This window comes from Nycticebus coucang, chromosome 8, assembly GCF_027406575.1.
Source record: "Nycticebus coucang isolate mNycCou1 chromosome 8, mNycCou1.pri, whole genome shotgun sequence".
Lineage (NCBI taxonomy): Eukaryota > Metazoa > Chordata > Mammalia > Primates > Lorisidae > Nycticebus > Nycticebus coucang.
In genome coordinates, this window is record NC_069787.1 from 41,575,009 (window position 1) to 41,598,034 (window position 23,026).

Consider the following 23,026-nt stretch of genomic DNA (forward strand, 5'->3'; position numbering starts at 1 on the left):
GACCAGCCTGAGCAAAAAGCGAGACCCCCGTCTCTACTAAAAATAGAAAAATTGAGGCAAGACGATGGCTTGGGCCCAGGAGTTGGAGGTTGCTGTGAGCTATTATGCCACGGCAATCTACTCTAGTTTGAGACTCTGTCTCAAAAAAAACCTAACAAAATTTAAAAAAATAAATAAAACAAAATAAAATTGACCTAAGAGAGCAACCTACAATGTAATGAACATGCTTGTTTCCCCTAGTGTGGGGAAAGGAATACTCTATTTAACCAAACTGGATAGCTTTTATTGCTAGAACAAAAATAAGTTCCAAATGAAATCAAAATTAAAGTAAAATCCTCAGGGCATCTGGAACCTTAGGAATTAAGCATTGATAATGGGTTCTAAAGGGAGTTGAGGACTTCTTTAAGCCCATGGACTTGCATCACAAGTACCTTGTAGATCAGATCCTTCAAAGTTCCTTTTTCATTAAACGTCCTAATTAACAATGCTGAAGATTCATTAGCTGTGGCAAAGGTAACCCGATAGATGTAAGGGTGCTGCCAAAACAAAAAAGAAATTCATATTGAGTTGCATTAGGATGTAGATCTTTTTAGATCCAGGATCTAGTTATGCAGAGCCAAGTGCAACCTTTTGGTTGCATACAAATGTGGTGTTATTCCCTGAACACATGGCATTTTCAAGTTATTTGGTGATCAATTAGTTGTTCCTTCTTCAAGGAAGGGGCATCAACTGTAGTGACAAAAGTATGTGGGTAACTGACATGGTGAGCTCTACCTGTGAAGTGTCTGCTTTGGTGTGTGTACTCTCATAGTAAGGTAAAAGTATGGAAGAGAGAAATAGCATGGATTTTTGGAATAATGGTTTTACTATTCAGCCCCTTTAAATTGATACAGAATATAACCAAATCTCAGAACAGCAAAGTGGAGTTTAAGATAAATGTGTCTTTGGTCACAGCTTTGCCTAACATTCCACACTGCTGTTTGAGTGCCAAGCTAGGGAGCATGACAGCCAGAAAACAAGCAAAAGTAGCATCTTCTGGCATCTCAGCCCTTTTCCAGAGCAGTTGGCATGAATCTTTCTGTTCTACAGAAGTCTGCAGTATGATGATTCACAGTGTCCTTCTCAGATGGGGACACTGACATCAACCAAATGGGGTAGGGGAAAGACAGATTACTTAATCACTAAAAGTGCTCATATGACCTAGAATTTTGATTACATGAAACAAAGTTGTTCCAGACAGGTATTTCAATGCCCATTGGCTCAAAGGAATTACATTGAAAATATGAACCTATGGGAGCTGAGCCATGAGGAATTTTGAGGGACGGCATGGAGTGGGTTGGGGATGAAAGGGTATACCCAGGAAAATAGAGTAATTGATCATGAAGTTTCTCCTGATCAACCCATCAAAAAAGTAGCAGTTTTTATTTATTTATTTATTTTTTTTTTGTAGAGACAGAGTCTCACTGTACCGCCCTCGGGTAGAGTGCCGTGGCGTCACACGGCTCACAGCAACCTCTTAACCCTTGGGCTTACGCGATTCTCTTGCCTCAGCCTCCCGAGCAGCTGGGACTACAGGCGCCCGCCACAACGCCCGGCTATATTTTGGTTGCAGTTTGGCCGGGGCTGGGTTTGAACCCGCCACCCTCGGCATATGGGGCTGGCGCCCTACTCACTGAGCCACAGGCGCCGCCCAAAGTAGCAGTTTTTAATAGCTTTATGAGATATAATTCACATATAATGACAATTTACCCATTTTAAATATACAATTCAATGGCTTTCACATAGTTATGCAACCATCACACAATCTAATTATAGAACATTTTCAACATCCCCAGAAGAAACTCAATAAGTAAAATAAAGTACTTGAGTCTATACGGATGTAAATACAAAAAGAAGGGAAAAGAGAAGTTCTTCTTTATGGTACAATGCCAATTAACAAATACAGCAGGAGCCTGGGCAAGGTGGATCATGCCTGTATTCCTAGCAGTCTGGGAGGCCAAGGTTGGAGGATCTTGAGGTCAGTAGTTTAAGACCAGTCTGTCTCTACAAAAAATAGAAAAATTAGCCAAGCACTTGGGGTACAGATGGTGGCACACATCTGTATTCCCAGCTACTTGGGAGGCTTGAAGCAAGATGATCACTTGAGCTGAGTAGTTTGAGGTGGCAGTTGAATTAAGATCATGCCACTGCACTATAGCCAGACAAAAGAACAAAACTCTGCCTCAAAAACAAACAAAATTGGAGAAGGATTGATAGAGTATCACTCTGAATGCTAAAACTAGTAATTTTGATAAAGACAGGAGATTTATGTAGTCTCAAAATATCTCTCTGTTCATTACTTACTAATTCTAGGTATTAATCTCAAGAAAATAATTAAAGGTGGGTACAAATGTTTAGCTAAATTTGTTCACAATAGCTTTTTTTGTCTTTTTGTTGCAGTTGTCTTTGTTGTTTCAGCTGGCCCGGGCGGCCGGGTTTGAACCCGCCACCTCGGTGAATGTGGCCAATGCCCTTACCCATTGAGCTATGGGTGCCTCCAGGCTTTTTTTGTCTTTTCTTATGGGTTAAGGGTCATCCAAATATCCAGTAGAAAATTAGTTGAATAAACTAAGGTACAGCCAATGATAACTTTTTTCTTTTTCTTTTTTTTTTTTTTAGTAGGGGACAAGGTCTCACTCTGTCACCTAGGGTACAGTGAAATGGCATCATCATAGCTCACTACAACCTCAGACTCCTGGGTTCAAATGATTCTCCTGCCTCAGCCTCTAAAGGTACAGATGTGTGGCACCATGCTTGGCTAATTTTTCTATTTTCTGTAGAGACAGGATCTTACTATGTTGCTCAGGTTGGTCTTGAACTACTATCCTCAAGCAATCCCCTCAGTGTGAGACACTACACTCAGCAGAGCCAATGATAATTCTATTCAACCAAGAATGATATAAGACCTTTTTTACTGACAACTAAAGATGCTCATGGTACACCATTAATAAAAAAGATCAGGTTTTAACATTGTATATATAATGTAATTTAAAAAAATCATACGAATTGTAGAAAAGTAACAACTCAACATTTTGGTTCATAATTCTGATTGGTTGGGATTACAGGTACGTTTTATTTTCTTATTTTTGCTTATTTATGTCTTCCGACTTTTTACAATTAATATGTACCACTTGTACGTACTATCTTTTTTAATTCATTTTCAATGGTTTTAATAGAGACTTATACCTATAATCCTAGTGCTTTGGGAGGCCAAAGAAGGAGGATCAGTTGAGGCCAGAAGTTTGAGACCAGCCTGGGCAACACAGTGAGACTCTGTCTCTACAAAAAATTTAAAAATTAGCTGGGTATGATAGTGTATGCCTGTAGTCCCAGCTGTTCGTCAGGCTGAGGAAGGAGGGTTGTCTGAGCCCATATATTTGAAGTTGCAGTGAGCTATGATCACACCACTATTCTCTAGTTTGGGCAACAGAGCTAGATCCTGTCTCTTAAGGAAAAAAAAAAAGGAAATTTAGAACTGAGTGCTGACATCCTGAGTCACATACCCAATCAAACTCAAAGACCATAGCATTTTTCTTGGCCACACATTATACTTCATTAAAAGCTTGGTTTTGCTAGCTTGACAACACACTATATTTTCAAAGATGAACTTGACAACCCAAGTCTATCTTCAAGAACGAACTTGCCAATCCCAGTGGACAAGTCAGCACAATTGTGCTCAGTCTATGAATGCCTCATTCTGGGGATCTACATCCTCATGCAGATATTAAGATAAAGAACATCAGCACAAATTCAATTTCCTGGCCAGATTAGTCTTTGCTGAAAATATTCTGCATATTTCGAAATACAAGGGCTGCTCAGCAAGTATCCAGTCATTGGTGATACTATTTTTCATACTGCATGGCTGGATACTTCCCAGACAGCCCTCACACATCAATGTGGTTCTTCCCACTGAGGGCCTGTATTAGAATTGTGTATTAGCCTAAATAATGCCATGTACTTCTAAAGGTTAATTAGTTAGCTTGTGAAGAGTAGTAACTCAGACAGCAAAATGGCTATTTTGCCTTTTTCTCATTTGGCTTATCCAAATCTTTATGAGTTCTGTTTTCTCAGGCTAGAAAAAGATCTTTCAATTCCATTGATATTAACACTCTTACCAAGAACAAGAGGCTTGGGCCCAGGGCCGGTGGCTCATGCCTGTAATCCCAGCACCCTGGGAGGCCGAGGTGGATGGATCACCTGAACTAAAGCTAGAGTGAGACCCTATCTACAAAAACAGCCAGGCACTGTGGCGGGCACCTATAATTCCATTTACTCTGGAGGCTGAGGCAACAGAATTGCTTAAACCTAAGAATCTGAAGTTGCTGTGAGCTATGACACTGCAGCACCCTACCGGGGCGACAAAAGTGAGACTGTGTCTCAAAAAACAAACAAACAAAATAAAAAAGAACAAGAGGCTTGGAGAAATAGCTGCTTTCCTACTTTGATATTTACTTAAAATACAAAAGCTATATTTAAATTACCATGTTTCGTGGACGGCACAGATGTCATGAATACATTTCAAATGGCCCATAATCTATGGAAGAAGCCCAACACAACTTCAGTCTGAACCGACACATAATGTATCTCTCTATTCTCTCAAACCTACATGGTTATTTCCAGCTCTTCTGTCCATGTGTACCCACAAAAAAACATTGCCAGTCTGTGATCAGCACTGACAATAACGGAAGGACTTGTACTCACCAAACAGGAAGGAAGAAGTTTGATTAGACACTGAAAATCTTTATCTGACAAGTACTTGTCCGGGCCAAGGTCAGCCTGAAAACAGGAGAGGAAACATTAGGGTACTGCCTTGGTCATCAAAAGGAAAATGCCTTATGTCTTTTCTTTTCTTTGTCAAAATAAATGACTATAAACCAAATATGAAAACCACACTAAGTCTTGCTGCCTCAAGGCCTTTCTGGAGAGGTAGTATACAAAAATACCAGGACTTAACTGTAATTCTACCTAATTCCACTAACCAAATATATCCCTAAAACTTCCAAATTGAAGAGATAAACTAATGCCCAAGTATTTTTATTTTTTTGAGTTAAACTCCAAAACTGTCAATGCTAAAGAGACTCTAGGATCTATTTTATTTTTTTCCAAATGTTTACTAGTTGAACAAATATAATTACCTTTAAATCATCACTGAAGAGCACAGTATAGTTTTGTAATTCTCCTGTCAAATCTTTCATTTACCTATCAACAGCCCTTGAGCCCCTAAAATGAGACTGAAGAAAAAAAACAAACAAACAAAAACTAGCTTACCCAGCTTAACACTAGCCGTTCCTTTGGCTGATTTTTAATCTTCATCAAGAAATATTTCTTCCTTATCCTCCAACCTGCCATAAAAACAGAAATGTGTTAACAGCTGCATACTTTTTGCAATAATTGATATGTTTTACTGATGAAGTAAATAAAAATTACTAGCAATATTATCCACAGCTACCTAGGTACCAATTAAAGAGCCATTTGATAATGTTGGCATAGGGAAGGTGGCATATACTAAGAAAACCAATAAACGAAGAAATCACTATATTCATGGAAATAGTAGGAAAACGGCATTTCACTTCAGGTTTAGTAAAAAAGATAAATGAGGAATTAATGGTGGTTTTGAAAACTACTATGATCCAAGTCCTCTGATGGGGATTCATTAAGTATTAAAAGTTACGGACTGTATCTTCAAGCAATAGGGAGGCAAAAAGAAGTCACCTGCATTTAAGAGCGTTCTTGGGAAACATATCAGAAAACATGACTAAGAATCCAGTTCTGTGATCCATCTTTTTAACAGAATGAGCATGCTAGTTTCTCACCTATGTCTTTCAATGGTTCTACCACCTCCCACTTTGGTTCTGATCGGAAGAACATGGAAACCTGTTGTAAGGCAATCTCTGCAATGACATTTTAGAAATTCATTAGTCAAACACATCAGGAAAGAGCCATATGCTTAAAATATTATTCTTATAAATGAAATCCTGATAGTCTATGACCTTCTTAAAAAACTTAATTACCAAAAAAAAAAAAAAAAAGGACACAGACAAAAAGCAATATGGGATTCTAGATTGGATCTTGGACCAGAAAAAAGCACATTAATAGAAAAATTGGTAAAAATCTGAATATAGCCTTTAGTTAATAGTAACATGTTAATATTGACTTCTTGGTTTTGATAAATGTACCATGGTTACATAAGAGGTTAACATTAGGGAAAACCAAGATAAAAAATATAGGGAAACTGGGCGGCGCCTGTGGCTCAGTGAGTAGGGCGCCGGCCCCATATACCGAGGGTGGCGGGTTCAAAACCGGCCCAGCCAAACTGCAACCAAAAAAAATAGCCGGGCATTGTGGCAGGCACCTGTAGTCCCAGCTACTCGGGAGGCTGAGGCAAGAGAATCGCTTAAGCCCAGGAGTTGGAGGTTGCTGTGAGCTGTGTGAGGCCACGGCACTCTACCGAGGGCCATAAAGTGAGACTCTGTCTCTACCAAAAAAAAAAATTTATATAGGGAAACTCTGTACTATCACTCCAACTTCTAAGTAAATCTAAAATTATTCCAAAGTTAAAATATTTTGGAATATTTTAAAAAACATAATTATTAATGAATAAAAAAATATTTTTAATTAGAAAATCTAAAATATGTAAACTAACTGATCTAAGCCAAGAATTCAATATATGAATTGAATTAATGTTGCTCCAGGTAATATTTATCCCATCTTCATTCTTTGTGGAATTATAGCTTTCACCAACAAAAAAGTGATTAGCCTTAAATATACATTAGCAATAAAAGTGAGGATACAGCAACAACATGCTTCTATTGTGGGAAGTCAACAAGTACCTATTTGCTAGGAAAAAAAAATCCATCCTTCTTTTTGGGTTGTTTTATTATGAGAACTTTCCCCCTTTTAAGACACCAACGAAAAGAGGAAGTTCTTTAACGTTCACTGTATTAAGAAATTATCAGAATAACTGTACTTTTACATTTCCTGTAAAAAGCAACATCTGTAGTTTGCCACTTCCCCTCAACACAGTGAGTAAATGAAGCCACTCCAGATCCTTGAAAGCAAACAGCAATCTTCCAGAGGCACTGTGGAATTTCACTTCTGCCTAGCACTAATTACATTCCCGGCAGACTGGTGAGGCATAAAGGATTTGGCAGAAAAGTTCTCCATATGTCAAAATGACCTTGTTCGGAATTATCATACCAAGAGGCTGGCAAACAGTATCATTCTGATATATTTTATAGTACATTTTCAGTTAAGAGATTCAAGAAAGAAAACAATTTACTAGCTATTTGTTTACAGGCTGAATATGTAAAGTGTCATTGGTATCTGCTCAAGAGAAAACATGTGATAACCAAACACAAAATGGCTCCATTCACTTTTGTTCTAATTACCCCAACATGTGACAAACCATTTGGAGGGACTTGGGTGTAGCAGAAACATACGAATTTTCCCTATCGACACTAGGAACTCTGTACCTCCACTATAATTAATGTCAATATAAAGTGTTTTTAACATTTCCCAAATAACTTGAACCTAAACTTAAAAGGAAATTAAGTGAAAATTATATCGATTTTGAGAAAGACTATGTAAAATAATCTTCTAATGTATACAATGTCATTCCAAGAGACTACAAGGACAGTTGCTCAAAACTAACAGTGACTCACAAAATAAATTATTCAACAATATTTATTGTATGCTACTATGTGCCATACCTTGTTTTAGGAATGAGGAAAACAGCTTTGAACAAATGTAACTTGCTAAATTTGTTACTGATAAATAAAGGCCTGGGAAATAGTTTTTTTTTTTTTTTTTTTTTTTTTTACTTTAAAAGGGTTAGGAAATTTGAGAAAGGATATTTTCTTTCCTTCAAACTGTGATTTATTGTCAAATAAAATGCATGACTACTGTGCTCTCAATATTAACCTCCTCCCTCCCCAAACTCAGGCAACATATTTCAATCCTAAACATCTATCCTTCTGCTTAGAAGGCTTTACTGGCTCCCCACTTCCTTACCCAATCAAGACTAAGCTTCTAAACCTAGGGCTCAACCTCTCTCTCCTCTGTATATCCCCAGGGCTATGTCTGTCTCTCTCTAATGTGATTACCCACTGTATGTCCTGTAATAGGGCTACTCTCTTCCACTAGACTGTAAACTCTGGCTGGAAGGATACATCTTAATCTAAGGAAAGCCCAAAGTCATATGAAAATACTTCTCTCTCTTCTCGTGCTGCTATGCCTGGAGCATTGGGCCCTGCCTTGTGACCTGGCTAACTCTGACTCAGCACTGAGATTTCTGTGCAGGTATCACTTCTACTGGGGAGCCTTCCTCCATTTTCAGGTCTGGCTCATTTGTGTCCTCACCTTCATCCCCAAGGTACTGCCTACTGTTTACTCTGCCACAGCCTTCACCTGTCAATTTCCCTGCATAAGTGTCTTGGGGAGGGGCGGGGCCTATGGCTTCCTTGCTGCTACATACACAGCACCTGGCACATAGCAGGTGCTCAATAAATAGGTGATGAAGCAAGAACAAAGGGTTCAATACATGTTCAGGGGATGTGGGACCTCTCCCCCACTTCATTAGGGCTATGTCTGTCTCTCTCTAATGTGATTACCCATCACAAACTCCATGAAAAGGACAGCATCTGCACTTTATTTCTTTAACACTAACTGCAGAAAAACTGCACGCTCAGAAAAAGTGCTGATGAACAAGTGGAGACAGGAAATGTAGAGCAAAGTCTTCAAGTCCGCCCTGTGTTTCCCATGGAGCTCAGATGTACTAGTGTCTCCATTGTGTGCAGTCTTTGAGCTCCTAGATCTTAGCCCCATGAAGTTGACTGCAGAGAATAAACACCGATTCCTGCGGGCCTGGATCTAAGGTCCAGATCCCCAGTTTACTGCAGCAAGTCATGTTGCAGAGCCCAAAACCTCTCTAAAACATCCTGCTCTTGTTCTGAATCTAACCCCCACCCCAATTCCTCCCTCCTTTTATCCTGAAGTCCACTACTACCCTACCTGTTCAAGAGATTCTTGGTGCTTTTAAGACTAAGAAAACTTAACACTCACTGGTCCATTTCCCCCTCCTCAACTTCTTGTTTTACAAACCTATATAAGGGAAACACTATTAATAACAAAGCTGGGACCAAGATCCAGGCTTCTTGATTTCTGGTCCATAGATGACTTTTGTGTAGACATGACAACCCCTTTACTCTAAGGGTGTCTAAGGCTTGTGGTGGGAAAATGGCTATAGTGCAATAAGGCTTTTAAATGATGGTAGTGCCTTGTTAATAAGATGAATATGGTGGAAGTGGGTGTATAAGAGTCTCAACATAAGTGCCTCATGGCTGGGAGACTCCTGTTTTCCCTGTACAACTCCTGGCTCTCAGTTAGACCCCTCACAACTCCACATAAGACCAATGGCATACCATTCCTTTCTGTGGATTTGCTCATTTGGAAAAAACAAGAAAAAGAAAGAAAAGGCCCAGCAATTCCAGGCTGGGAACCCAGAAAAGACAGAAGCGGCTGCTGATGTTCTGAGAGCTTTTGGTTACCTGTCCCCTGAGGACCACAATATCACAGTCTCCCTCCAGCAAGGCACCCTCCACTTCAGTCACAGCGACAACAGGAAAAGTGTTTTATTGATTTTGGCCACCACTTGAACACAGAACTCAAATCGTACTCAAGTGAAGCTTGGTAGTGACAGCAGACTATTTGGAAAATGAGAAGTGCCACAAGTTGGGAGTCATGCCGGCAACCCTCAGGGAACCATGAGCCATGCTCTGAATTTCAGGAATGTTTCAGTCAAGCTGGCATGAAGGTGGTAGCCTGTGATTCCTTTTCCTGAGGTAGCTGGTAAGTCAGCCTAAACTAGAGGCAAGACAAATTCTGACACTTCACTCAAAGGGAAAAAAAAATGAGGCTGGTTTGGGTTCTGGGAAAAGTTTCTGGGGGTCTTTTTATATCCCTGCCCACATCTGCTTTGGACTTCTAACCATCTGCCATGCTGGGGGCAGGGAGGGGAAAGATCAAGGACAACAGCAGCATGTGGGGGAGGTACAGAAAGAAATACAGAGACCTGACAACCTTCCAGAAGCCAAGTAGCATTTTAAAACTTGAAAGCACTCGGACCAGGGCCGGGCATGGTGGCTCACGCCTGTAATCCTAGCATCATGGCAGGTGCCTGTAGTCCTAGCTATTCGGGAGGCTGAGCCAGGAGGATCACTCAAGCCTAAGAAATTGAGGTTGCTGTGAGCTAGACTGACAGCAACCTCAAAGGCACTCAGACCAGACAAAGTCACACAAATGTGCAACCCCAGATAAAGCCCTCTCTCCCTATCTGCGGTCCTTAGTTTAAACTATCTATAAAAACAGAGGGCTAGTTTTTATACGTCTGCTCTAAGATCTCTTTCAGCTCTGTAGTTTTGGTCCAAACTCACTGAGAACAGGAAGCACATTTGTTTTGCCTCTTTTCCCCCCCCGCACACATCATGTTTGCTGAATGAATGGCATCATTACATGTACACTGTACCTTGATGCTTGCCCTCAGAACATTAACAGGCACTCTCAGAATATGCTGTAGACAACCACTGAGTAGGGCTGGGCTGGGGCTGGGATTTGATAGCTTCATTCCAGATGGCCTGCTGTCTGACAATTTTAGGAACAATCGAGACGTATGGAGAAATCAAAGCCACAAAAGATGCAACTCTGACAGAATTTGAAATGTTTCAAGAGCCCCAGTCTTATCTGTGATGTTTTTTATGTGAACCAAAAAAACAAGTTGGGGAAGAATGGAATCCTTATTAACAACTCATAATGCTCGATTTTGTAACTTGAAGCACATACGAGTTTCAAATAAACTTTACTTCTTTTGGTTACATTCCAGAAAGGCATTTTCCTTAGCCCTACACGGTAGTTGCACTAGCAAACAGCAAGTACATTTCAGAGCAAGGCTTCTCAGACTTCTTACGTGCATGCAAGATCACCTGGGGACTTAGATCCTGATTCAGGAGCTCTGGGATGGGGACTGACCCTACAATTGATAAGCTCCCAGGAAGGCCAGGCTGCTGGTCAGAGAACCACACTGTGAATAGACAGCCTCAAGGATCGTAGTTGTCAAACTTGGCTGAATATTGGAATCACTTGGGGAGCTTTCCAAACTACAAGTCCCACCCTCCTATCCCCCAGACTGAGATTTAACTTGCATGCATGCAGCCTGGGCATTAGGATTTTTAAAGCTCCCCAAGTGATTCTACTATGCAGAAAGTTTGGTGCCTGACAAGAAGGCCTCTATTTCCCAGACTCTGAATCAGGAATAAAAAGGGACTCCCTCTAATTTCTTCAAAGGCAATGTTCTGAGAACTCAACTACCTGATACAATCTATTCTCTTAGCAAGGAAATTAATAATACCCAGAGTTCCACTTAGAAAGCCTCTAAAGCAGGGGTCCTCAAACTTTTTTTTTTTTTTTTTGTAGAGACAGAGTCTCACTGTATTGCCCTCGGGTAGAGTGCCATGACATCACATGGCTCACAGCAACCTCTAACTCTTGGGCTTATGCGATTCTCTTGCCTCAGCCTCCCAAGCAGCTGGGACTACAGGCGTCTGCCACAATGCCTGGCTATTTTTTTTTGTTGCAGTTTGGCAGGGGCTGGGTTTGAACCCGCCACCCTCGGCATATGGGGCTGGCGCCCTACTCACTGAGCCACAGGCGCCGCCCTCAAACTTTTTAAACAGGGGGCCAGGTGCTGCCTGTGGCTCAAAAAGGAGTAGGGCGCTGGCCCCATATGCCAGAGGTGGCAGGTTCAAGCCCAGGCCCCGCCAAAAACTGCAAAAAAAAAAAAAAAAAAAAGACACTAGTCCCTGAGAAACCTATGGATTTCTGGAACCAATTAAACAGGGGGCCAGTTCAGTGTCCCTCAGACCATTGGAGGGCCGGACTATAGTTAAAAAAAAAACTATGAACAAATGCCTATGCACACTGCACATACCTTATTTTGAAGTGAAAAAACAAAAACGGGAACAAATACAATCACACCACCCCATGTGGCCCGCAGGCCATAGAGGACCCCTAAGCATGGTGTGGCTTTTAACAAACCAGTTAAAGTCTATCCACTAGTTCAGTTCTATAGCAGTTTCTATTGGTTTCTTGAAAGCCACCCCAAAGTGAACTAAATATTTAGTTCCTCATTCTGCTGACATCAGCTTTAGGTTTTGATGCTGGCTTTGTGTGTGATCAGCATTGGAAGAGAAGCCCTTTCCACCTCAGCCCTTTGGCAGCTGCCCTGGTCCAGGGAAGATCTGGAAGAGAACTATCTACTTTGTGTTTCACTGAGTGCATCTCAGGGGTCAAATGGGAAAACAAAGAAAGGACCCTTCTGAATCAGTGTGGTGACTAATGTAAATTCCAGACACACTATATATTGTATAAACAAAACCAGAGGCAAATACAAATTGAATTGAGATTACGGTATACATTACTGTGAATTATTTACTCTCTGTTCTGTGAGGGAAGATAATACATAGTACAGTGCCTCTTAGTCATGTGACCACAGCTCAGCAATTCCTTTGCTTACCAGTGTAGTTTGCGGAATAGTTGTTTGGATCTAAAAACTTCTTAACCAGCTCACAATTAGACAAAATATGATTTGTGGTGATAACATTGAGATAGTTCTGAAGACCCTTCTGCCTCTCAGCTATAAATTCACGATCCATGTTACCAATCAATTTTTTGGGAGGAAGAGGTAGACTTAGGCCTGCAATCTTAAAAAAAAAAAAAAAAGTATTATATACAAATAACATTCAATACCAAAAACCTGAACATCATATTCATTATAACTGAGACAACATAGGTTTTATTATACATTCTAATTTCACTGTTATTATAAAAATGTAAAAGAACTTGGCATCTTAGAAATAATAAAACACTATATATATTAAGCATAGTAACTTTAAAACTTTACTTTTAAAATATGCATTTTTATTTTTATTAAAGCTATATATGAACATAATTTCAAGATCAAATAGTTTAAATTTTTATTATTGGCAATCCAACCCCTGCCACCTACCCCTATCCCCCAAGACAGCCACAAAGAATTCTTTCAGCTGATCTTTTTGCATTGGGAAATGCTGATATTGTTATATCTTGATTTTTCAAGATAATTTTTACAGATAATGCCTAATTTCCCATTATAGAAGATGAGGATTAAGTTCTCTTTCACAATCCTGACCTCACACCACACACACACATCCTATCCCTAATCTTCCTAATATCATCATGTTATAATTTTATTTAGTGCAATATTCACATTTACATCTGGTAAATGATATTCACAACTGGGCTGAAGAGCTATGCCTACTTTTCCTTTCCAGCAACTTGTGGTCTTTATTTTCAGTCTTCTATTCAACTCCAAACTCTCCACTCAAACTTTCACTCAATACTCAGATAAACAGAAACATCGATTTCATCTTCTTGAGGAGTACCTTGTGGGGCCCACCCACCTGCTCCAAGCAGGAATGGTGGTCCCTACACTGCTGTAAAGCGGGTGTCCTGAAATCATCCCTTCATACTCATCCTGGACATGCCTTTGCCTTTCTCTTGCTGAATCCCATTCTATATCCCATACCTTTCTTTTTCCTACATAATTCTCTTATTTCTGAGAGATCATACCCTCTCGTCATCTTTTAAAAGGAGACCAAGAAAAATAAATGTTTTGAAAGTTTGTATGCATAAAAATGTCTTTATTCTCCCCATGGCTAGTCTTGATGTGGAATTCTATACTGGAAATACTTTTCTTCAGAATTTTTAAGAACTACTTTATTGTCCTCTAGGTTACAGTACCATTGCCAATGCTTCAAACATACTGATTCATGGGCCAGGCACAGTGGCTCACACCTGTAATCCTAACACTCTGGGAGGCAAGGCAGGACTGCTTGAGCTCAGGAGTTTGAGACCAGCTTGAGCAAGAGTGAGACCCTGTCTCCACTAAAAAATAGCCAGGCATTGTGGGGGGAGCCTGAGGCAAAAGAATCGCTTGAACAGAGAGTTTGAGGTTGCTGTGAACTATGAGGCCAGGACACTCAACCCTAGGGTGACTGAGTGAGACTTTGTCTCCAAAAAATACTGATTCTTGATTTGTTTTGTTGTCATTGTTGTTTCTCCCTGGAAGCTTTTAGGATCTTCTCTTTGACCTCAGTTTATAAATTTCACGTGCCTTTATATAGGTCTATTTTCATCCTTTATGCTGGGCCCTGGGCCCTTTCAATCTAGAAACTAATTCTGTTAAGTTCTTTGGTATTTTCTTACATTAGTTCATTATTTCTTCCCCTCCCTATTCTCTAATTTCCTTTTTTGGAATTCTCACTTTTCAATGTTGGCCCTCCTGGACTGGTGCTCTTAATCTTATCTTCTAATTTCCATCTTTAAAAAAAAAATTCCTTTATCTTTCCATTTTTTGTTTTCACTTCTACCATTATCTTTTTTATTTGTAAGTACTCTTTTCTATTCTTTTTTCCTTAATAGCATCCTGAATATAATGCAATTTCTTATCTAAGATGATAAAGGATAGCCTTTCTGAAGTACTTGAAATATTTTTCTTAGTACATACTTTGTGCTTCCTGGAGGTTCCTTTTTGTCCTATTTATTTGAGATGCTATTTTTCATGTTAAAAGTGTTTCATAGTAGGAGTCAGATATGAACAGGAACTGGCATTTAAGAGCCATCCTTTGGGGGTATCCCAGTCTATTTTCTGTTAGAAACAATGGGGAGATAATGTTGTGGAATGACGCAGTGGAGTTTAAAAAAAAAAAGAAGAGTCCTACAAAATATATCTAGAAGAAGAAAACTAAAAGAGCAACTTACACCAAGCAGGTGGAAAGCAGATGCTTCAGGAACACGTGCGGAAGAACATGGCAAAATTTTACCAAAGGTAAATATGGAACACGATGAAAACGTGAAGTGGTTCTTAGGTATAAAAATAAAGGGATATCAAAATACAGTAACCTCTGTAAGTTGACCACCCAAGGGACCATCCAGTATAACAAACTGGCCAACACATGGAGGTGGTCAACATACAGAAGTAGACCTACCGTACTATACTGACACGTGAATGTGGTGCAGGTCAGGTCTATGAAAACTATGTTAACTTAAGGAAGTGGTCGACTACAGAGGTTCTACTACACAGTAACAGTTGATCAGACTAGTTATATATCTATATACTCTTTTTTGCATATTAATAAAAGAGTACATATAATTAGGTTACTAGGAAAAGTCCAAGTTGTATTTGAGTGTGTGCTGTATACCCTGATATTGTACCCATCAGGCAGGAGCTTACTGAGCTCTTACCACCACCACCACCACCACTTACCTCCTGACTTCTTGAATTTATTTATTTATTTTTATATTTTTAATTTTTTTTTTTTTGGAGACAGAGCTTAAAGCTGTCACCCTAGGTAGAGTGCTGTGGCATCACAGCTCACAGCAACCTCCAACTCCTGGGCTCAAGAGAGTCTCCTGCCTCTGCCTCCCAAGTAGCTGGGACCCACAGGCACCCACCACAATGCCCAGCAGCCGTCATTGTTGTTTGGTGGGCCCGGGCTGGATTCGAACCCGCCAGCTCAAGTGTATGCGGCTGGCGTCTTAGCCGCTTGAGCCACAGGCACCAAACCCACTTCTTGAATTTAATTGTGTTTTTCCTCTCATATGGGCCCAAACTTGTTCATTAAAACTAGTTTTAATATATACTCTTTAAATCAACTTCAAATCCAATCAGAAATTCAAATCTGCAGTCCCCAACTTTTTTTTGTTTGTTTATTTTTTTGGTTTTTTGCAGTTTTCCGCAGGGGCTGGGTTTGAACCCACCACCTTCAGCATATGGGGCCGGTGCCCTACTCCTTTGAGCCAGGCGCCCTACTCCTTTGAGCCAGGTGCCACCCTGTAGTCCTCAACTTTTTTAGCACCAGAGACCAATTTCATGGAAGACAATTTTTCCATGGATAATGGAGGTGGGTATTAGATTCTCATAAGGAGCACATAATCCAGATCCCTTAAGTGTGCAGTTTACAGTAGAATCTACACTCCTTATAGAATTTAATGCCATCTCTGATGTGACAGAAGGTGGAGCTCAGGAGGTGATGCCAATGGGGAGTGCTGACCTCCTGCTGTGTGGCCCAGTTCCCAACAGGCCACAGACTAGTACTGGTCCACCACCTGGGGATTGAGAGGAATCACAGATTTAAATGACAAACGGTGACCCTTGGTTATGTGTTCATATTTAAGAGTGGAGCACCAAAAGCTGACTGGAACTTCTGGGTGAGTAGCTGAGGCTTATCTATTGTAGGCTTTATCTTATCAGATGACCCCAATTCAGCTATTTCATTGGAGAACCTTTAGCTCCTTTCTCTGAGGCTGGGAAGATCCACCAGAAAAGAACCTTCTAGTCTTCAGCCAGGAGCCTGACTGGCAGAATTGTAGGAGCTATGAGGAAGAAAGTTGGGGGGTGAAGGGTATATCCATGCACATTATGTAAATGTTTTCAACTGTGTCTTCATTCCCCAGCCTAAAGTCCCTCTCCAGAGAATAAACTTCTAGTTTTTTACTGGAGAGAGGAGAGCAAGTATAAGTTGCTCAGATATGGTGATCTGTTTCTTAAACAAACTTTCAACTCTAGATTCTAGCTTGACTGTCACCTCCCCACCCCCCCCACCCCCCACCCCCGTGCACCTAAGTTCTGTAATGTGAAGTGGGTCCCATAGGATTATCTGCTTCCATCTCAGAATTCTGCTTTCCCACATCTCCTTAATGAAGTAGTTCTCACCTACTGGATTTAGAGTTTAAAACTTGTTGTTACTGGGCGGCTCCTGTGGCTCAGTTGGTAAGGCGCCGGCCCCATATACCGGGGGTGGTGGGTTCAAACCCGGCCCGGCCAAACTGCAACCAAAAAATTAGCCGGGCGTTGTGGCGGGTGCCTGTAGTCCCAGCTACTCGGGAGGCTGAGGCAAGAGAATCGCTTAAGCCCAGGAGTTGGAGGTTGCTGTGAGCTGTGTGAGGCCACGGCACTCTACCGAGGGCCATAAAGTGAGACTCTGTCTCTACCAAAAAAAAAAAACTTGTTATTACTATTTTTTCTTCTCCCATTCTATTTATACTTGAGGGGGGGTGTGTGTATAAAGTCAATTCACTATGATTTTAGAGTAGTTTGAGGACAGAGGAAAAGTAAATACAGGTACTCAACCTACTTTCATTTTCCAATCATTTAAAACTTTGAGTTTACTTTTTGAACTTCAAAAACAAAGCATCAAACTGGCATTTTAATTTAATGTGCAAAGTCACTTTCAAGGAGTAGTGCTATTCTTTTTTTTTTAGACACAGTCTCACTTTGTCACCCTCAGTAGAGTGCCGTGGTGTCACAGTTCACAGCAACCTCCAGCTCTGGGGCTTAAGTGATTCTCTTGCCTCAGCCTCCCAAGTAGCTGGGACTATGGGCACCCACCACAATGCCCAACTATTACTGTGCTTATACTAAAGCAACCCAATGGCACGTACGTTGATTGGAGAGTACGAGTTCAGGGGCAGCGCCTATGGCTCAGTGGGTAGGACGCTGGCCCCATAAACTGAGGGTGGCAGGTTCAAACCCGGCCCTGGCCAGCTAAAATAGCAGTGGCAACTGCAATAAAAATAGCTGGGCATGTGGCGGGCACCTGTAGTCCCAGCTACTTGGAAGGCTGAGGCAAGAGAATTACCTAAGCCCAAGAGCTGGAGGTTGCTGTGAGCTGTGACACTACGGCACTCTACTGAGGGCAACAGAGTGAGACTCTATCTCAAAAAAAAAAAAAAAATAGCAGAGAGTACGAGCTAAAGAGAAGGGCATCTTAAATTCAGAAAAGGATGTAATCTAAACCATGAACGTGGGCAAAACCTAATTTAGACTGTTGTACTCTGTATTTTTCAAACAACAAAGATGCAGCCAAATGAAGACCTTGAACTTGATACTGGACAAGATGAAAAGGTTGGCTGACAATTCAAAATTGCCTATATCTCCAACATCGCTATGAAAATTGTTGGAGCATACTTAAATTTTCTATCATGGCATAATTCATTTCCAAATAAACACTCAGGCTTCAGTGTTAGCCTAATTCACAAAACTAGGCTTTATCTAATAACAGTTTCTTTATTGACTAAATAAAATGCATACTTTATAGCCAAGTGCTGTGGCAGGTGTCTGTGGTCCCAGCTACTCGGGAGGCTGAGGCAAGAGAATCGCCTAAGCCCAAGAGCTGGAGGTTGCTGTGAGCTGTGACATCACAGCACTCTACCAAGGGCAACAAAGTGAGGCTCTGTCTCTAAAAAAAAAAAAAAAATTATCTGAAAAAATATATAGATATATACTTATCAAGAAAGTAAATCACTCAGCTATTCCATATCCCAGCCAATTTATTCTATTTTATTTTATTTGCTTTGGGGTTCTTTTTTGGTTTTGTTGTTTTGTTTTTCAGACAGAGTCTTACTGTTGCCCTAGGGTTGAGTTGCCACAGCATCATCACAGCTCACAGCAACCTCAAGCTCCAAGGCTCATGAGATTTTCCTGCCTCAGCCAGGAAACAGGCACCTATCACAATGCCTGGCTAATTTTTTTTCTATTTTCTTTTTTAATCTTTTTTTTTTTTTTTAGTAGAGATTGGGTCTTGCTCTTGCTCAGGCTGGTCTCAAACTCCTAAGCTCCAGCAATCTGCCCACCTCAGCCTCCCAGAGTGCTAGGATTACAGATGTGAGCCACCACGTCCGGCCCAATCATTTTACTTTTTTTAATGTTTTGTTCAGTATAGGCAAAAGGCCTAATATGCCTCTGGCCAAAAAGGCAGTTTTAGAGGGGGCAGTGAAAAGACTTTGTGCCGGTATACTTGTGAGAAACTGAGGCAGAATCCCATATGGCCGGGTTGGTTGTGAGCATAAAACCCCCCTGACTTAAGGCCCACATGGGAGCGGAGGCTTGCAGACAGGTTTCTGTATGTCTTAGGAATTTCCTGACTATGCCTTGCTTAAAGACTAAAGTAACTGCCTCCATACAGTGAGACCAGTAAGACAGATAGTCAATCTATTTTTCTCCCCCAGAGCCTCAGGCTTCATCAGATAAGAGCAAAGAAGTAATGGCTAACAACATGTTCTCCATTAAATCATGATTTTTAGGAGGATTAAGTTAGATGAAGTAGTTATCAGTTAATCTGGTTAAATCTTAGCCCATAATGATGCTTTAGATAATGTTAGTAAAATGGTTATCAGTTATTCTGGTTTATCCCTAAAAGGCCTGGGGCAAAGGTTTAAGTCATGTGTTTATTAAGTTATGTGCCTATATAAGCTTTGGTGGAAGAAATAAAGATTGCCACTTGCCACGAGAGTGTAAGTGGTCCTCCTTGTTACTCAGGCTATTTCACTGCAGGACTCTTATTCTCTGCATCATCGATCAATTGGGAGACATTCACGCAACAGTTCAGGGGCATTAAGTATTTAATCAAGGGTAATATATTACCTAAAACACAACCGATATATCGTTCTTAAAACTGTTTTATGAAATTGCAGACTTATCTCATTTGTGTGTGTGTGTGTGTACAGTAAATTCTCCCTTTATGTTCTTGGAAACTGTGACTTTAAGTGCAACAAATAACATAACCAATTTTGCCACAGACTAATTAATACACATGTAAACAAGAGTTAAGTTCCTACAGCATATTTCTGGTCACGAAACATCACCAAACTTCTTTTTTTTTTTTTTTTCCCACCCCAGCCTCTCAAGTAGCTGGGACTGGCTGGGTGCGGTGGCTCACACCTGTAACCCTAGCACTCTGAGAGGTTGAGGTGGGTGGATTGCTTGAGCTCAGAAATTTAAGATCAGCCTGAGCAAGATTGAGACCCCATCTCTACAAAATAGTTGGGTGTTGTGGCAGGCACCTGGAGTCTCAGCTACTAGGGAGGCTGAGGCAAGACAATCACTTTAGCCCAAGAGTTGGCGGTTGCTGTGACCTATGACACCACAGCACTCTCCTGTGGGTCACAACATGAGGCTCTGTCTCAAAAACAAACAAACAAACAATCAAACAAACAAACATAAAAACCAAAGTAGCTGGGACTACAGGCATGTACCCACCCAGGGTTTTCACTCTATAGGGGAGGCACTGGTGAAAATATAGTGACTCCCCCACTCCTAAATTACTCAGTGACCAGCCAACTATTAACATATACTTTGAAAGGGAAATTTCTCCTTGAATTCACAGAGCTCAAGCTCTAACTAAGGACACAGTAATGTATGTAGAAGAGATGAAAGTCTAGTTTGATAAGTACATTCTTAACTGAGACTCTTTATAAGTAAACACCTGTAACTACTGTATTTTATCTAATCCTGAACATTATTGTTTTATTGGTTCTGGAAATACTTGATGATGCAGGAATGGTAGAAATGTCCGGGGATGTACTTCAAATCAAGAATGGAACCTCCGCTTGTTGTCAACAGGTCAGTTTTGTTTCTTTTTCATTAGAAATCGTCACTAGTGACTCTACTTGGGGGCACACCATTGATCCTCCTATGACTTCTCTTCAGAAAAAGAGAATACAGTGTGGGGAATTGGGGTTGAGTTTTTCTTTTTTTTTTTTTTTTTATTGTTGGGGATCCATTGAGGGTACAATAAGTCAGGTTATACTGATTGCAATTGTTAGGTAAAGTCCCTCTTGCAATCATGTCTTGCCCCCCATAAAGTGTGACACACACCAAGGCCCCACCCCCCTTCCTCCGTCCCTCTTCCTGCTTTCCCTCCCCCCCATAACCTTAATTGTCATTAATTGTCCTCATATCAAAATTGAGTACATAGGATTCATGCTTCTCCATTCTTGCATCACCAAACTTCTAACTTAAGACTCAAACAAACACTTCTAATATTAAACATTGACGTAAATGTAAGCTGGGCGGCGCCTGTGGCTCAGTGGGTAGGGCACCAGCCCCATTTACCAAGAGTGGCGGGTTCTAACCCGGCCCTGCCAAACTGCAACAAAAAATAGCCGGACGTTGTGGCAGGCGCCTGTAGTCCCAGCTACTCGGGAGGCTGAGGCAGGAGAATCGCCTAAGCCAGGAGTTGGAGGTTGCTGTGAGCTATGTGCCGCCATGGCATTCTACCAAGGGCAACAAAGTAAGACTCTGTCTCTACAAAAAAAAGAAAGAAAGAAAGAAAGAAACATAAGCTATATATACATTTGGGAAAGATTAATAAAAACCAGATAATTATTTACTCAATTTTCCCAATTCAGGGTCACAGGTAGCCAGAGCCTATCCTGGCAGCTCTGGGTACAAGGCAGGAACTCAGCCTGGACAGGCTGTCATTCCATTACAAGTGCAAACTGACACCCACACTCAGACAGGGACCAGGTAGCCATGCCAATCACCCAACCTGTACGTCTTTGGGATGAGGAAGGAAACTGAAGTACCCAGAGAAACCCCACCCAGACATGGGGAGAATGTGCAGACTCCACTCAGATAGTGGCCCCTCATCAATGTTACAACTAAACATTGCTGAAACAGGATTATTCAAAGTCTTGCTGTATAAACCCAGGGATATGGTTATATAGGCACAAGAACGTGTAAAAGGACTCACACCAACTACTTAATGCTTAACAATAGCTACCTTTGGGAGCTGGCTGGTTAATTAATTTTTACTTCTCCTCTATGAAATGTTTACAATTTTCATTTACTACTTTTTCAATTAAAAAAGGAAAAAAATCCCTTTTGTTTGTCAAACTGATTATATATGCAGCAAGGATTTTTTTTTTTTTTTTTTTTTTTTTTTTTTTTTAGAGACAGAGCCTTACTTTGCCACCCTCAGTAGACTCCTGTGGCGTCACAGCTGACAGCAACCTGCAGCTCTTAGACTTAGGCGATTCTCTTGCCTCAGCCTCCCAAGTAGCTGTGACTATAGGCACCTGCCACAATGTCCAGCTATTTTTTTGTTGTAGTTTGGCCAGGGCCAGGTTCAAACCCACCTAGGTATTTGGGGCCGGTGCCCTATCACTGAGCCACAGGTGCCGCCCTGCAGCAAGGATTTTAAAAGTTGCCACTGGGGTGGTGCCTGTGGCTCAAGGAGTAGGGTGCTAGCTCCACATACCAGAGGTAGTGGCTTCAAACTCGGACCTGGCTAAAAACTGAAAAAAAAAAAAAAAAAAGTTACCACAGACGAGTCTTAACAGATTTACTGGCATTACTTGAGTAATAGCAGACCCAATGGAATCCACTTCCTTAGAATGGAGAGTCATGTCTCATACCACCATGTTCAAATCCCAATATTTTGGCTATTTTTTATTCACAGTGGGAATGTGAGAATGAATCTGATAAAGTGCCTGTTTTGAATTTTGTGGTATCCAAGCTTCAACCAATCTATTTTTCCAAGCTTCATTTCACATTAAAAAATGTATTGATCTCCCCACGTATTCCATCAGTTCTTATAAATCATTGGGTAAAACAGAGTTCTTTTGCCAACAGCTACAGTTATAGTGTCCCTGCTAATGTCAGACACAATGGAAGTGGTTCTCCTGCCCAAGTTTAAGCACTCACAATAAATATTTCTAAAAGTATTCAAACTATACAACTTGTGTTATTTTGAAAGCTTTCCCTTTAAAAAAGATTAGCATTCATATTTTGACTTTTTCCTAGAATTTCTAAAATGCTTATCACTTACAGGATATAAAATTTAAAATTCCAGGCTCGGCACCCATAGCCAGCCACATACCCCAGGCTGGCGGGCTTAAAACTGGCCCGGGCCAGCTACGCAACAATGACAACTGCAACAAGAAAACAGCCGGGCTTTGTGGCAGGTGCCTGTGTCCCAGCTACTTGGGAGGCTGAGGCAAGAGAATCACTTAAGCCCAAGAGTTTGAGGCTGCTGTGAGCTGTGATGCTACAGCACTCTGCTGAGGGCATCATAATGAAACTCTGTCTCAAAAAAAAAAAAAGTCATTTAGTTCA

General features: G+C 40.9%; 1 protein-coding gene across 11 annotated transcripts in view; it reads right to left on the reverse strand.

The window, feature by feature from the left end:
* The window catches only part of PXK (PX domain containing serine/threonine kinase like), a 103,114-nt gene that overhangs the window by 29,608 nt on the left and 50,480 nt on the right, over positions 1 to 23,026 (reverse strand). For all 11 annotated transcript variants that reach the window (XM_053599961.1, XM_053599960.1, XM_053599970.1 and 8 more), the window contains exons 4-8: positions 12,605 to 12,791; positions 5,853 to 5,930; positions 5,308 to 5,381; positions 4,741 to 4,815; positions 432 to 536 (exon numbers count right to left, since the gene is read on the reverse strand). In XM_053599961.1, coding sequence (XP_053455936.1) covers positions 432 to 536; positions 4,741 to 4,815; positions 5,308 to 5,381; positions 5,853 to 5,930; positions 12,605 to 12,791 — 519 coding nt within the window. The remainder of the gene's footprint in view (positions 1 to 431; positions 537 to 4,740; positions 4,816 to 5,307; positions 5,382 to 5,852; positions 5,931 to 12,604; positions 12,792 to 23,026) is intronic.